This window comes from Arachis hypogaea, chromosome 2 (genome assembly GCF_003086295.3).
Source record: "Arachis hypogaea cultivar Tifrunner chromosome 2, arahy.Tifrunner.gnm2.J5K5, whole genome shotgun sequence".
Taxonomy (NCBI): Eukaryota; Viridiplantae; Streptophyta; class Magnoliopsida; order Fabales; family Fabaceae; genus Arachis; species Arachis hypogaea.
The window spans coordinates 1,703,377-1,716,914 of NC_092037.1; the positions used below are offsets into that span (position 1 = coordinate 1,703,377).

General features: G+C 33.3%; 2 protein-coding genes across 3 annotated transcripts; both read right to left on the reverse strand.

Annotated features, from left to right (window-relative positions):
• Nucleotides 1-833: 833 nt before the first annotated feature.
• LOC112732069 (FRIGIDA-like protein 3) lies at nucleotides 834-5,953 on the reverse strand. The gene is made up of 4 exons (XM_025780908.2): nucleotides 5,740-5,953; nucleotides 3,874-4,931; nucleotides 2,855-3,027; nucleotides 834-1,468 (listed from the first exon to the last, which is right to left on the reverse strand). The coding sequence occupies exons 2-4, from the start codon at nucleotides 4,919-4,921 to the stop codon at nucleotides 1,052-1,054; spliced, it is 1,638 nt and encodes a 545-aa protein (XP_025636693.1). The 5' UTR covers nucleotides 4,922-4,931; nucleotides 5,740-5,953; the 3' UTR covers nucleotides 834-1,051.
• Nucleotides 5,954-7,057: 1,104 nt separating this feature from the next.
• On the reverse strand, nucleotides 7,058-11,226 carry LOC112732085 (FRIGIDA-like protein 3). Of its 2 annotated transcripts, none has more exons than XM_025780910.3 (4): nucleotides 11,013-11,226; nucleotides 9,339-10,381; nucleotides 8,805-8,977; nucleotides 7,058-7,726 (listed from the first exon to the last, which is right to left on the reverse strand). In XM_025780910.3, exons 2-4 carry the CDS (start codon nucleotides 10,369-10,371, stop codon nucleotides 7,307-7,309), a joined length of 1,626 nt encoding a protein of 541 aa, XP_025636695.1. In that variant the 5' UTR covers nucleotides 10,372-10,381; nucleotides 11,013-11,226; the 3' UTR covers nucleotides 7,058-7,306. The 2 variants fall into 2 exon arrangements, with proteins under 2 accessions (XP_025636695.1, XP_025636694.1); XM_025780909.3 differs by having other exon boundaries at nucleotides 9,339-10,373; nucleotides 11,013-11,220.
• Between the last annotated feature and the right edge of the window lie 2,312 nt (nucleotides 11,227-13,538).

The window sequence follows — 13,538 nt, forward strand, 5'->3', positions numbered from 1 at the left end:
TTAAAAATATTTTTAAAATTTTTAACAAATTTTAAGAGAAAAAATGTACTTTACTTTTAAATATAAATTGTCTAACATTAACTAATCAAAACAAAAGAATTTAATTCAGGCAAAACATAAAAGAAGGCTAAAACAAGGAAAAAATTAAATTATATCAGGCAAAATAGTAATAAAGTAATAAACCGTACTCAAATTGCATATTTGAAATTCAAGCCAGACTTTTTTAGCGTCTCTTTCCAACTAATTTTTTAGCTTGATTATTAAAAATCACTTCTATTGTTATTTGTCAAATTACATTTTTTAAAAAAACTATACTTGAAAAATTAACTTTAATAAACTATTTTTTAAGAAAAAATTAAAAAATTTATACTAGAACTTAACCTAGCTTACTCCTAGCCCTACTCGATGCTGTCCCCACTCCTTTTAAATCCATTACTTTAAACAAAATTTTGATAAGATAGGCCTACACCTTTTCTTAGTTCTTACCAGTTACCAATCATACCCTCAACTCTAATTATTAATCGTACCATCCATATCTTCAATAAAAATCACATCTAACTTTTATTCACAACTTATGGAGAAAAGAAGGCACAGAAATTTGCATAAAATCTTTCGGGTTATATATAAGGAATTAAAGATGAAAACTCGTAACTCAATGGAGATATATGAAGCAATTTTATGAAATTGGCACTTTTTGCTTTCTCAGCAAAACAAAACAATACAAGGTCTGAACTTCACACAACCCCAATGAGCTTGTTAGCTTTTTCTTTTTTTCTTCTACCAAAATGATGTCAATCTATCCATAATTGGTTAATGGAAAACAATCACAGATCTGAGACACAACAAAAATATACTAGAAAAGGCATTAAGGTAACCTTGTACAGAACGAGGAGTTCATACATTAGAGGATCAGAATATCTTCTAGTGCAGAAGTTAAACTTTAGCATATCACATTTTATAAACGCTACACATAAGAAGTGCAACATACAACATAAGGTTAAGACTTGAGACTAAATATTAAAAGGAAAGGATCATAATCTGGTCACATCACCTAATGGAGATATGTTGGCTGGTACTGATATCCATTTCCAAAGTAGTTGCTGTGACTCGGGGTGAAGTTATAGGTCGTCGACCCCATGAGAGGGGGGCAATGATTGTCAGTTGGTCCAGGGTACACATAAGGCCGGTCGAATACGTACTGTGGGTACCTGTCAGCAGCTCTAGGATAGGAGGCTTTGTCAGAAGGGAAGTTAGAAACACGCAGACCATATCCCACACCATTAGCACGGGGTCTCTTCGGTTGAGGCTTTGTTGCTTCAGTTTCCCTCTTCTTGTCTGCTTTGGCCTTCTCGAGTTGGACCACCCGTTTCATGAGAGGATCTAGAGGATACTGCTCCTCGAGTTTATGTTCTTCGATGCACTTGATTATGGACTTAAGGGCAACCAGTTCTCGCTCATTAACCTCAACCTGAGACAATTTCACAACGAATATTAATTAAAAGGGAAAAAAAGAATTATCACTGCATAAACAAATTGAGAATGAAACATACAGATATATTCTGTACAGGATCTTGAAGCATACAAATAAATACCAGATGAAGACACAAAACAAATGCAACCTTAGAGCCATAAAGACAGTGATGCCTTCCATCAATATCTTTTTTCATTAAATTCATAATCAAGCAATTTGTCCCAATTGTTCAATCGCATGGACAAAACTAGAGTAAAATTCACCATATCAATTAAGGCAAATCCCTTAATTGCCATTATACCTATTCACACAAGGATATGTTCTGTTCATTTTTCTTGAGTTTGCATGATATAGATGACTCAGGAAAACAAATGATGAGTAGGATTAATCACATAATCCTGTCAGCATCATAAGTATTCTAAAATATTCTTTGTTAGAACATAATGAAATCTTCAGATTATCTTATCATACCTCTAGAACATATGGTTGAATCAACTATCCATGTAATTGTGTACTTGCAAAACAAAACAATCTCAGGAATTGTTTGATGATTCAATTAAGCTTATACTAGTAGTTTTAGTTATCATGAACATTTTGTATATGCAATTATCAGTCGTTCCTTTTGCCTAACTTTTATTCTTTCCTTAATATATTGCAAATAATAAGTTTTAGAAAAGAAAACAATTGCATGTCACAACTGGCTTCTGCTCAGTCAAGGGTGGCAGACTGGCAGACTTGCAAATTGTCAGGCAACCCAGTGGTAGATGAGTTGAGAAGTAGTAGTTGGCCCGGCAGTGATATTACAGTGGATCCAAATATTGGAGGTACTGGATTGAATTTACTAATTTAGTCTGTGCGGACATACTACAGGACATATTTATGGCTGGGGCCAATGAGAAACCAGCAACTTCACAGAGCTCTTGTGACATCTTCAGCGAGACCCATATCAGAGATTCAGAGGGAAATTCGGAACCTGGATGTGTGTTTTTTCTGTTTATAAGTTTAGCTTCTGTCTGAGTCATGTATAGTGTGCCTCTCTATGAAGCCTTGAGGAAATTTCAGAGGCTTCTGTGTTCATTGAAGGTTCTAGCTTGACTAGAGGTATAAAAGGGTTGGACGAGTTGGGTTTAACACATGGTTTCTACTGCATCAATTTGGGAACCTCAATTAAAAGTGATCATAACATCAGAATAACTCACCAATAATTCAGAATTCAGATCACTAATTCAAATCGTTAAAAGGAAATAAAGAGAGGGAACGATTAATGGTTTAAATATAGTTTTGGTCCCTACAGTTGTCTTTTCTTTTTTCCTTTGGCAAAGGTGGTTATAATTTCTACCAAAATATTTTTATCCATAATATAGCAGAGACTCAACAACATACCTGTGTAGTGGGAGATGAGTTAACACATCTGGAAGGAGATGCAGCTTTTTTGGCATCCTTCAAGTAAGACTTCAATAAATCCGTGGGAGAAAACTGTTCCGTAAGATTGAATGCAAAAGACAAATTAACTGCATCAATTTGCCGCCCGCTGTTCACCAATACTTCAATTACGCCTGCACATCCAAAAAGTGAATGCAGCATTAGAACAAATAGGTGCAATAGTTTAGTTGCTGGACTCTCTTATTGATACAAATGCTAGATTCATGCAAGAGACTCGCATGTTAAAATCCATAAGCTCTTTGTTCACATAAAAAGGGTTGATCACTGCTGCTCCGTAATACATTAATTTACGGAGAAAGCCTTGTGACACATATATCAGATTAATAACTTGTATCAAACTTGAGAATCAGTTAGGTATCAAATTTGAGAATTTGCATCCATCATTTTGTCAATGAACATCCAAGATACCCGCATATTCCATTCAATTAACTTCAGTCAATTTTCAGGGAAGCAGAAGAGTCATCAAGACATCAACTAATCACAATTCATGTTTCCTTTAGATTTTCATTTCAATAATTCAGCAAGGGAACATCCATCAAGATTGTCATAATAATAAAATAAAAAAATAAACAGAAAATTACTAAATGCAGAGTTCTAGGAAAGAAAATCATATTATCACCGTGATTGTGGGTTATACTGACTTCATTCTCCTTAAAGGACCAAAATAGTTTTAGAATTTTTTGATCGAGACTAAATTGATTATCAATTTTTTTTAGAAGACTGACTGATTTCACCAATATATTTGGGACACAAAAGTACCTTTTGCCAGAAATCCTACATATTAGCACCAAAAATATTTGAGGAGTTTCCATCATTCATGTAACATATCTAATACTGATATGAAGACAATCTTTAGAGGTTCCATTCTTCATATATGAGAATTAGCAGAGTGTCAAAAACTTAGGTGATTTTATAAGATTTTAAACAATATTGAACATTATCAATGAACGAATACACACCAGGCATTTTCTCAGACAACCCAAGGCAACGGCACAAATCAGCAGTTTGGCGACGCCGAGAAACCATTGGAATGAACCTGGAAAACTCCTCCTCATTAAAATCAGAGGCAATATCAAAACTTGCTAGAAGTTGCAAAAATGCATGAGCCTCTAAGGAATTCCCATTGCCAGCATCCGCATCTAGAGCATCCAATCTGGGTTTCCACTCTTCAGCAACTGCTTTTGCCCTGTCCTTGATATCTTCTAAAAGTTCATTATAGACACCATCTGAGTTGTTCAAGAAAACGTACAAACATTCCATCAACATGATACAGGTTCGACGAAGGCCCAATAAGTTAGCATCCTTCTTTACATCCTGATTTGAAGCTTCTGCACAGTAAAATCCTTCCAAAGAATCTAAAACTAAACAGGCAGCATTAGGAGCAGCTCCTAATGCATGTGGTATTTCATCCCTTATAGCAGCAAGATTCTTACGGTTATCAGATATGAATTTGTGAAGACCTCTAGCATCCATTTCTTTACATAGCTTTACCAACTCTGGATAAGATAATAGATCCACATTTCCACCTTCAGGAGAAAGTTTTACATCTTCCAAGTTACCTTCAGCAGGAGTGGACACAGAATCCACTGGTTTCTCCACCACTCCAGGTGTCCGTTGCCTCCCACCGGGGAAAATGTCCAGATCTTTTGATGAAACCTTCCTGTGCTTTTCTCGGGCGTTAAAAATGGCAAATACAGCAGCATCTCTTTTATCTTGAAGTTTCTGCAAAGAAGCTTGCTCCTTGGCACAAACAGTCGCTTCCCGCTTCTCCAATATTTCACGAGACTTCACCACTTTGTTTTCAAACTCTTTCTCTTGGTCCTCCAATTCATGAAAGCGTCTCTTCAACGATTTCTCAAGTCCATGGAAATGTTCCTCAAGCTCTTTCCATTTCAAGTTAAGTGTAACAGCTCGATAGCTTTCAAGTTCAGCAAATGCCTTTTGGAGCTGTTTTATCTTAGAACTTGTTGAATCTATCAGTGTAGCAACTGAATCCGTGTCTTCCATGGCAAAGAAGCTGAATGCAGCACAAAAACAAAATTAAGCTACGTATAGTTGATTAATTGGGAGCCACTAAAATGAAGCATAAAACAATCTCAGCAAGTGTGTAATTATAGCGCTTTCAGTTTGAATTTTATAAATAACATCCAAGTGAAGGCTGAAAATCAGACAATGAACTAGAACTTAAGGCACTTCTCCATAATTCAGTTGTTCATATAAAACTGCATAATCATTTCATTGCAAAGTGCCCACACAAGATATCAAGAAATTAAAAATTAAATTAATTAAATTAAATAAAAAAACCCAGCAGATTTCAACAATTTCTATTACATATTATATAGAACTGAGTAAACATATAATAGGTTTATTCTAGATTCTAGAACATACAAACAACATATCGGAGGTATAGGATCGAATGAGTCACAAAAAGAAGCAAACCCTAAATTTAGAAACAAGAGAAAAATCGTCCTCAGACAGTTACGTTCAACAATTAGCACAACACAAAAAAAGAAGGGACAATACTCCAAAATTTGAACAATAAACATACTTCAAAAATAATAAAATTAAAAGCAAGGTATGAATTTCAGAATTTTAAAACCATAAAAAAAAAAGAAGAAAGCCAACTGCAATGTCGACGAAATAACTCTAGCAGAAAACGAAAACGATAGAATAGAAGAGTAGATTGTTGTTACAGAGAAGCAAAGAAAGCCGATCTAAGCTGATAGCAAGAAAATCAAACAAGAAATTAAAATGCTACTTTTTAAATAAAATAATAATAATTAAAATAAAAAATAAGGAGAAAAAGCAAGTAAGATTGAGCTCACCTGATTGATCTGTGAAGGAAGATGAATTAAGAAAGTGAGTGAGAGAATTCTCTATCCATGCTTTCTCTCTTCAAAGAAGAAGAAGAAGAAGAAGAAGGAAGAGAGGGTAGTGTGGTGTATGGTTTAATGAAAAGAGTTTTCAGCACTCTCACTGTGTCTGCCACACTGTGAGGTCTTTGTCTTATTTTTTTTATTTTTCTTTCTTTTCTTTTTCTTTTTTTTTTTCGCAGTCCATGACAAAAACATTTTTGAGTTACTTCGTTTTCCGTTCCGTTTTAGTTTTGGCGTTTAGCTGCTGCTCCTTACTAGTGAGTAGTGACTACTGAGTCCTGAGTCCTGACTAGTCACAACGGAGTGTTGTCTGAGCTGCACGTCTTCTTCGACAAACATTCCTCTGATTATTCTCATCACGTACGTAATCCAATCATAAGTTTCTTTTATTATGGATTAAATTTATAAAAAATAAATATTCCAAATTATTTTCTAAATAAATTCTAGTAGAATATTTTAATTTTTAACAAATTTTAATTATTACATTAATTTCTTTTTTATTAGACGCATCAATTTTTATGTCAAATTAAGAAAAATACCAATTTAAGTTCATCTTACCTTCATGTTTATAAATCTAAAGATACATTTTAAAATTGTCAATTAAAAATAATTTTATAGGAAAAAATTTTTAAGCTAAAGATTTTATTAAGGGAGGTGAAGTAATGAATAATTAATATTAAGGGAGAATATACAATTGTTTAAGTGAGTAAATTTGGATCATAATATATACAAAACCAAAAGAGAAAATTTAGTATAACTTAATTATATTTAGTTAAGCCGACGACTGAATTGAGGATTCGCCCAACCCAAATTAGTTTTACATATATAATTAAATATCAAATAATACCAATGTCAATTTAAGTAAATATTACACCGTTAAATATACATCCTATAAAAAAATATGTACTCATAGTGGCTCAATAGTATTTAAGGCTGATCTATACTTTCGAACTGAAAAAAAGCAACAGTAGTGACAAAAATCACAAAATTGTTCCTCCGAAAAATTTTAAGAAAATTGAATCATCAAAAAATGAAAAAGAAGATAATTTCTGTACTTTAAACTGGAAAGACACGAGAAACATGTTCCAGACAAAAATGATTTAAAGCCAATTTTAGTAACCTTACAAAATAATAATAATATAATTAAACACGAGAGACATTTTTAGGTTTTTACCATCACACTATCTCCATCTTTTTCAGTCCAAGAACAGAAACGAAACGCTTTCTTAGAAACAGTGACAAACTAAGAAATAACAAATAAGAAAGATTTACAAGTCAACAAGGAGTCTTTTACAAAAATTAAACAGAGTGCATACATTAGAGGATCAGATTTCAGAATATGTTCTACTGCGAAGTTAAATTTTAACATGTCATTTTATCTCGTTTTCAGGATCCTTAAATATTACATTGATAAAGTACAACATACAATACAACAGCTGCTTAAGGGTTAAGACTTAAGGCTACAACATTAAAGGGAAGGATCAAAGTCATGCATTCACCATCTCTGCTTGCTAACTTAGTGGAGATATGTAGCTTGATACTGATACCCATTTCCAAAGTAGTTTCCATGGCTAGGAGAGATGTTATACGTGGCAGAACCGAAGAGAGGAGGACAATGATTGTCAGTTGGTGCAGGATACATGTAAGGTCGGTCATAAACATACTGTGGTGGGTACCTGTCAGCAACTCTAGCATAGGAGGTTTTGTCAGAAGGGAAGTTAGTAACTCGGGGACCATATCCCACGCCATTGGCGCGGGGTCTCTTAGGTTGAGGCTTTGTAGCTTCAGTTTCCCTCTTCTTGTCCGCTTTGGCCCTCTCTAGTTGAAGAACTCGCTTCTGGAGAGGGTCAAGAGGATACTGCTCTTCAAGTTTATGCTCTTCAATGCACTTGATTACAGCCTTAAGAGCAACTAGCTCTCGCTCGTTAACCTCAATCTGAATTAACAGCAGGTTGTTAACAATATTTAAAAACAAAAACAAATTAGATCCACAAAACCAAATAAAACTCAAACATCAAGTGGGTAACCAAAGGATCTAAAAAAAACAACATATATATGCTTTTGTGCATCAAGTGGGTAACTTAGGGATCTAAAAGAAACAACATATATATGCTTTTGTTCATTCAGGGACAACCATTAGGCAACTCAAGAAAGCAAGCAGTTATAGGTTGCCAATTGGTATTTACTATTTAAGGTCAATCACAATCAAGGTGAAATTCCAGAATGATATAAAGGGCATTTGGTGACAAGGTTTCCCACAGATCTATGGCATAAAAGAAATCAAGAAACCTCTGCAAGTTGCAGGTACACTCAACACAGTGATATAGGCTTGCTGAAACACCAATGAACCAAATCAGAGGTTTCGATATGGTGGAAAAACCATCTCTATTGAGAGTACAAGATATAAAAACGGAATGTTAAGGCCAGAATTATGCATAAGCTGTATTCAGAGCCGTGAGACATGGGATATTTGAAGTGTTGTGGCTGAAATGAGTGCTAGAAGAACTTAGAAGACCAACTGAAGGGACACTGAACCTATACTTTGTTAACATGCGCTATCATTGTGTCAAGGGATTGTGGGAAGAATAAGTTACACTCTTCCGGAAATTTGGGAGGCAGGGGCACCTCTAATAGCCCCATGGTATTTTACTTTCTATTTGCTATATTCCACACTGTACTAGCCTCACGCTCGTTTTCCACTGAAACTTCAGCAATATTAACTGAATATACAGAGAATTAATCACTATTTTGTATATGAATAAGAGTTGTTTGTGGAGGAATAACTGACTCAACATATACCGTGAAGATAATCTAAAACAATTTATATGATTCCTCTACATCTGCCAACTAGTAAAGTCAATATTTCATTAGAACAACAAAACTATTATGTATCTCCATTAAAGATGGACATAAAATTGGATGTACTCAACAATATTTCAGATAACTAATTCAAATTGTTAAAGGAATACATCAGAGGGATAGTAACTTAATACAGCTGAGACTTAACAACACACCTGTGCAGCAGGAGAAGAGTTAACACTTCTGACTGGTGAAGAAACTTTTCTGGAATCTTTTAAGTAAGATTTCAGTAAAGGAACTGGCAAAAACTGTCCTGTAAGATCAAATGCAAAAGCCAGGTTAACTGCATCAATTTGTCGCCCAATATTCGCCAAAACTTCAATTACACCTGCACACAAATAATAAATAAATAAAACAGAATAAAAATAAGTATCAAAATGAAAAGATTTAATGTTTCCTTCTTTAATTGATACAAATGGTAAATCCATGCATGCCTTTCACATGAGCAATTTTGGGACAATTCCTAACAATTTTGTTATCTAATTTAAGTCCATCACTGCAGCACTATAATCTGCTCAGTTCCATTAGTTCTCTCAGCATATAACTTATATAATATATATTGTCATTGATCAACTTCCTTGACCATCCCAGAATACTAGTACACACCACTCAAATGTTCAGTCACACGCAGGAATCCTGCGGCAGGATGGCATAAGAGACATTATATATGGGTAAAAAAAAATACACACCAGGCATCTTGTCTGATAACCCAAGGCTGCGGCATAAATCAGCAGTTTGGCGACGGCGAGACACCATTGGAATTAGCCTGGATAACTCATCAACATCAAAATCAGAGGCAATACCAAAGCTGGCAATAAGTTGCAAAAAGGCATGAGCCTCCAAGGAATTCCCATTGCTGGCATCCATGTCAAGAGCCTCCAATCTAGGCTTCCAGTCTTCAGCAACTGCCTTTGCCCTCTCTTTGATATCTTCTGAAATTACATTAGAAGCGAAATCTGAGTTGGCCAAGAAAGCACTTAGACATTCCATCAGCATGATACAGGTTCGACGAAGACCCAACAAGTTAGCATCCTTCTTTACATCCTGATTTGACAGTTCTGTACAGTAAAACCCTTCCAGAGAATCCAGGACTAAACGGGCAGCATTAGGGGCAACTTGTAATGCATGTAGTATTTCCTCCCTTACAGCAGCAAGGTTCTTACGATTATCCGAGATGAATTTGTGAAGACCTCCAGCATCCATCTCTTTACACAGTTTAACCAACTCTGGATAGGTCATAAGTTCCACGTTCCATTTCATATCTCCAAAGTTCCCTTCCCCCGCAACAGATGCAGCTTCCACTGGTTTTTCCTCCACTCCCAGTGCCCCCTGACTCACACTAGAGACAATAGCTGATTCTTTTGATGAAACCTTCCTGTGCTTTTCTCGGGCATTAACAATAGCGAATAAAGCATCATCTCTTTTCTCTTGAAGTTTCTCCAAAGAAGCTTGCTCCTTGGCAAATACAGCAGCTTCGCGCTTCTCCAGCATTTCCCGAGATTTCACCACTTTGTTCTCAAACTCTTTCTCTTGGTCCTCCAATTCATGAAAACGCCTCTTCAGGGACTTCTCAAGACCATGAAAATGCTCCTCAAGCTCTTTCCATTTCAAGTTGAGCGTGACAGCTCGATAGCTTTCAAGTTCAGCAAAGGCCTTCTGGAGCTGTTGTATCTTAGAAGTTGTAGAGTCTATCAGTGTGGCAACTGACTCAGGGTCTTCCATAGCTACAAAGCTAAACAAGATTAAATCAATGAACAAATACAAAACTTTCAATTGAGCAACATCCTACCACCAAGTCTAGACGTATATTACAAAATAAGGAAAAAGAAAATTCAGAACTAGAATCTAGTCTAGTACATAATCCCACATCGATAATCCATTATAGCAAAATTGGTTGAAACCGTTCAGGATCTAAATTTTGGAGCCACCATGACGAAAACCCTAAAAGAGGGAGCAGAATTTGCATAAAATTTCCACTAACAATTGAGGCAAGAAATTGAAACGCGAAAGGGAAAAAAATAAGACTGCAACAAATAAGAAATTAAAACTTAGAACGTTTCTTATGAATAACTAAATTTCCATTTTTTTCCAATGAATACTAATAATGAATTTCCCCAAAAAAATAAAAGAAAAAGAAAACGAAAATTAAGAAATTCCATTTACAGCAGCTACACGAGTGATTTTTTGAGTGCAATGTCTATGAAATTAGTTGAACACGAAATCGAATTCATGAACGGGATAACTGGATTGCTGTTCCAGATAACCAAACAAAGCCGATCTAAGAAAAATCTAGAGCAAGAAGGAAAAAAAAAGTGAACCAAAAATAAGAAAAATGAAGCGACAATAGAGTGGAAAAGAGTTACCTGAATGATCGAAAGAGAAATAAGTAGACGAAAGATGAGTTCTTCTCAATCCATTTGGTGTGCGCAGGTGCAGCAACCCTCGGAGAGAGAGAGAGAGAAGAAAGAAAGAGGACGAGCCTTGTGTGCTGTTCTGCTTTAATACTCCCACGAGAGAGACACTAATTTTTTGTTAACTAAGCCCGGTTTGGTACTTAAGATAAAATATGACAATAAGACATCAACAATAAAGACATAAAAATTAAATTTTTATATTTTATTTAATAATAAATTAGAATAAATTATAAAAATATAATTTATTTTTTTATTTAAAAAAATTTGAGAAAAAATATAAAAATAAAAAAAATTGTATTTTTTATTTGTATCTTTATTTTCTTTATGTTAAAATGGATATAAAATATATTAACTTAGTGTGTTCAGACCAAGAGTGACAAATGAGCCGTAATTTGTCGCCAAAAAAATGGGTCCGACTTGAAAATTTGAAATTGTTTAAAAGGCTGCCTAACCGGTACAGCCTAATTTGCGGGGTGGGACGGGCTTTTTCCACGGGTTCATCTTTTTTTAATTGATGATAATTAAAAATGTTTTAAGTTATAATTTTGATTATGTTTTATATTTGATAGATTAGAGACTTGAAGATTATGTTTTAATTTGATTATGTTCTTTTTTTTTATATTTTGATTATGTTTTAATTATATGTTTTGGGCAATATTTATTTTATTTTATAAATAATTTTATTATTTTGTTTTAAAAAACTTAATTGATGATTATGTTTATTACATATTTAGAATTATAAAGATTTTAATGTTTATAAATTTATAAATTATAAATTTTTTATATAGTTAGAAATTATAAATTTATTGAAATAGTTGTGAAATTATATATATTATTTAATATTTAATAGTTTATTAATAAAATATTTTAAAAATTAATTAAAAAAATAATTTGCGGGATTAGTCTGCCAACCTGCTGTTAGGCGGGGCAGGAAAAAAATTCGGAATCACTTTACTAGGCAGAGTGGAGAGAGCTAGCTTATTTGTCACTCTTATTCTAAACACAATATTTTTATTTATGTCTTATCAGTCAAACACAATTTTATATTTTTGTATCTCTATTTGAGTATCTTGTGTCAATAAACAAACGTAACTGAAAGAGTGAAGAGTAAGGATTGCTATATTTTTTAATTAAATAAATTTTAATTTTTTATTTATTATATTTTATATTAATAATTTAAATTTATAAATTATAATTTAATTTAGTGTAATTTTTTTATTTATAATAGTAAGTTAATGTTTAGAAATAATAATGCTAGATGACTAAATTATTTTAATAATTAAACTCAATTAAATTTATCTAAATATCTAATAATTTAAATATTTTTAAATAATAATTTTAGAAGAAAAAAAAGAAACAAAAGACATTAAAAAATTAATTAAATTTAATTAAAAAATAATTTATTTATCTAATATTTTTTTTATTTTAGAACATATTATTTCTTTAAAAAAATGAATTAACATTTGTCATTTTTGGACAGAAAATTAAACTGGTACTCGTTAATAATTTTATATGTCATAAATTCATATAAGTTATATTATTATTATTTAAATAACGAAAGAATTAATTTAACTTATGATTATATTCTTTTAGAATAAATTGAAGGTTCGATTCAAGACTTAATTAATGTAAGATCCATAATTTTTAAATAAATCTTATTGTGAATTAATTTCAATTCATTTATTCATTAGAAATTTTATTTTTAGAAATTATTTTATTAAAGCTAATTAAATAAAAAATTAAATCAGGTTTTGATAATTAATTAGAATTTTACTTAATTTTATAATTATTGAATTATTTTTTATATTTAAATCATAAAATTAGTAGTTACGGAATGACCAGAATATTTATGTGACTTAATTCAAATAATTGATATTTTTATGATTTAATACTTCAAGTTTTAAGAATAAAGAAAATTAATCTTATTATCTTATAAATTCAATTAGAGAATTTAATTTCAAACCAATTAGTATTTTAATATAACAAATAATATTTTAAAATAATTTTAAAAATTAAATTAGATTTCAAATTAACACTCTATACCCTAATTTGATTAAAAATAACCAAAATCCAAATTAAACCCTCAATTGCTAAAACAAAACCCTAACCCTAATTTCTCCTAAATTAGCCGCCATTTCCCCCTTTTCTCTTTCTCTAACACAGACACACCCACAACACATATAGATAGAGGAAAGAAAGAAAAGAAAAAGAAAAAAAGAAAGAGAAGAGGGAAGACGGAGAGGAGTGGGGAGTCGAAGGAGAGAAGGGGAGGGGAGAGTGAGGGCGGATCCGGCGGGCGTCACTGCCGCCGCGCCGTCAGGTCGCATAGAGAAGAGAGAGGGAGAGCTGAGGAAGGAGAAGAGAGAGAAGACCGCGCTGCTGCTTCGCCGCCACTCGCCGCACCGTGTCGCGTCGCCATCCAGCCGTGTTGAGGAAGGAGAGGCGTCGCCGTTTTGAACCCGCGTCGCTATCATT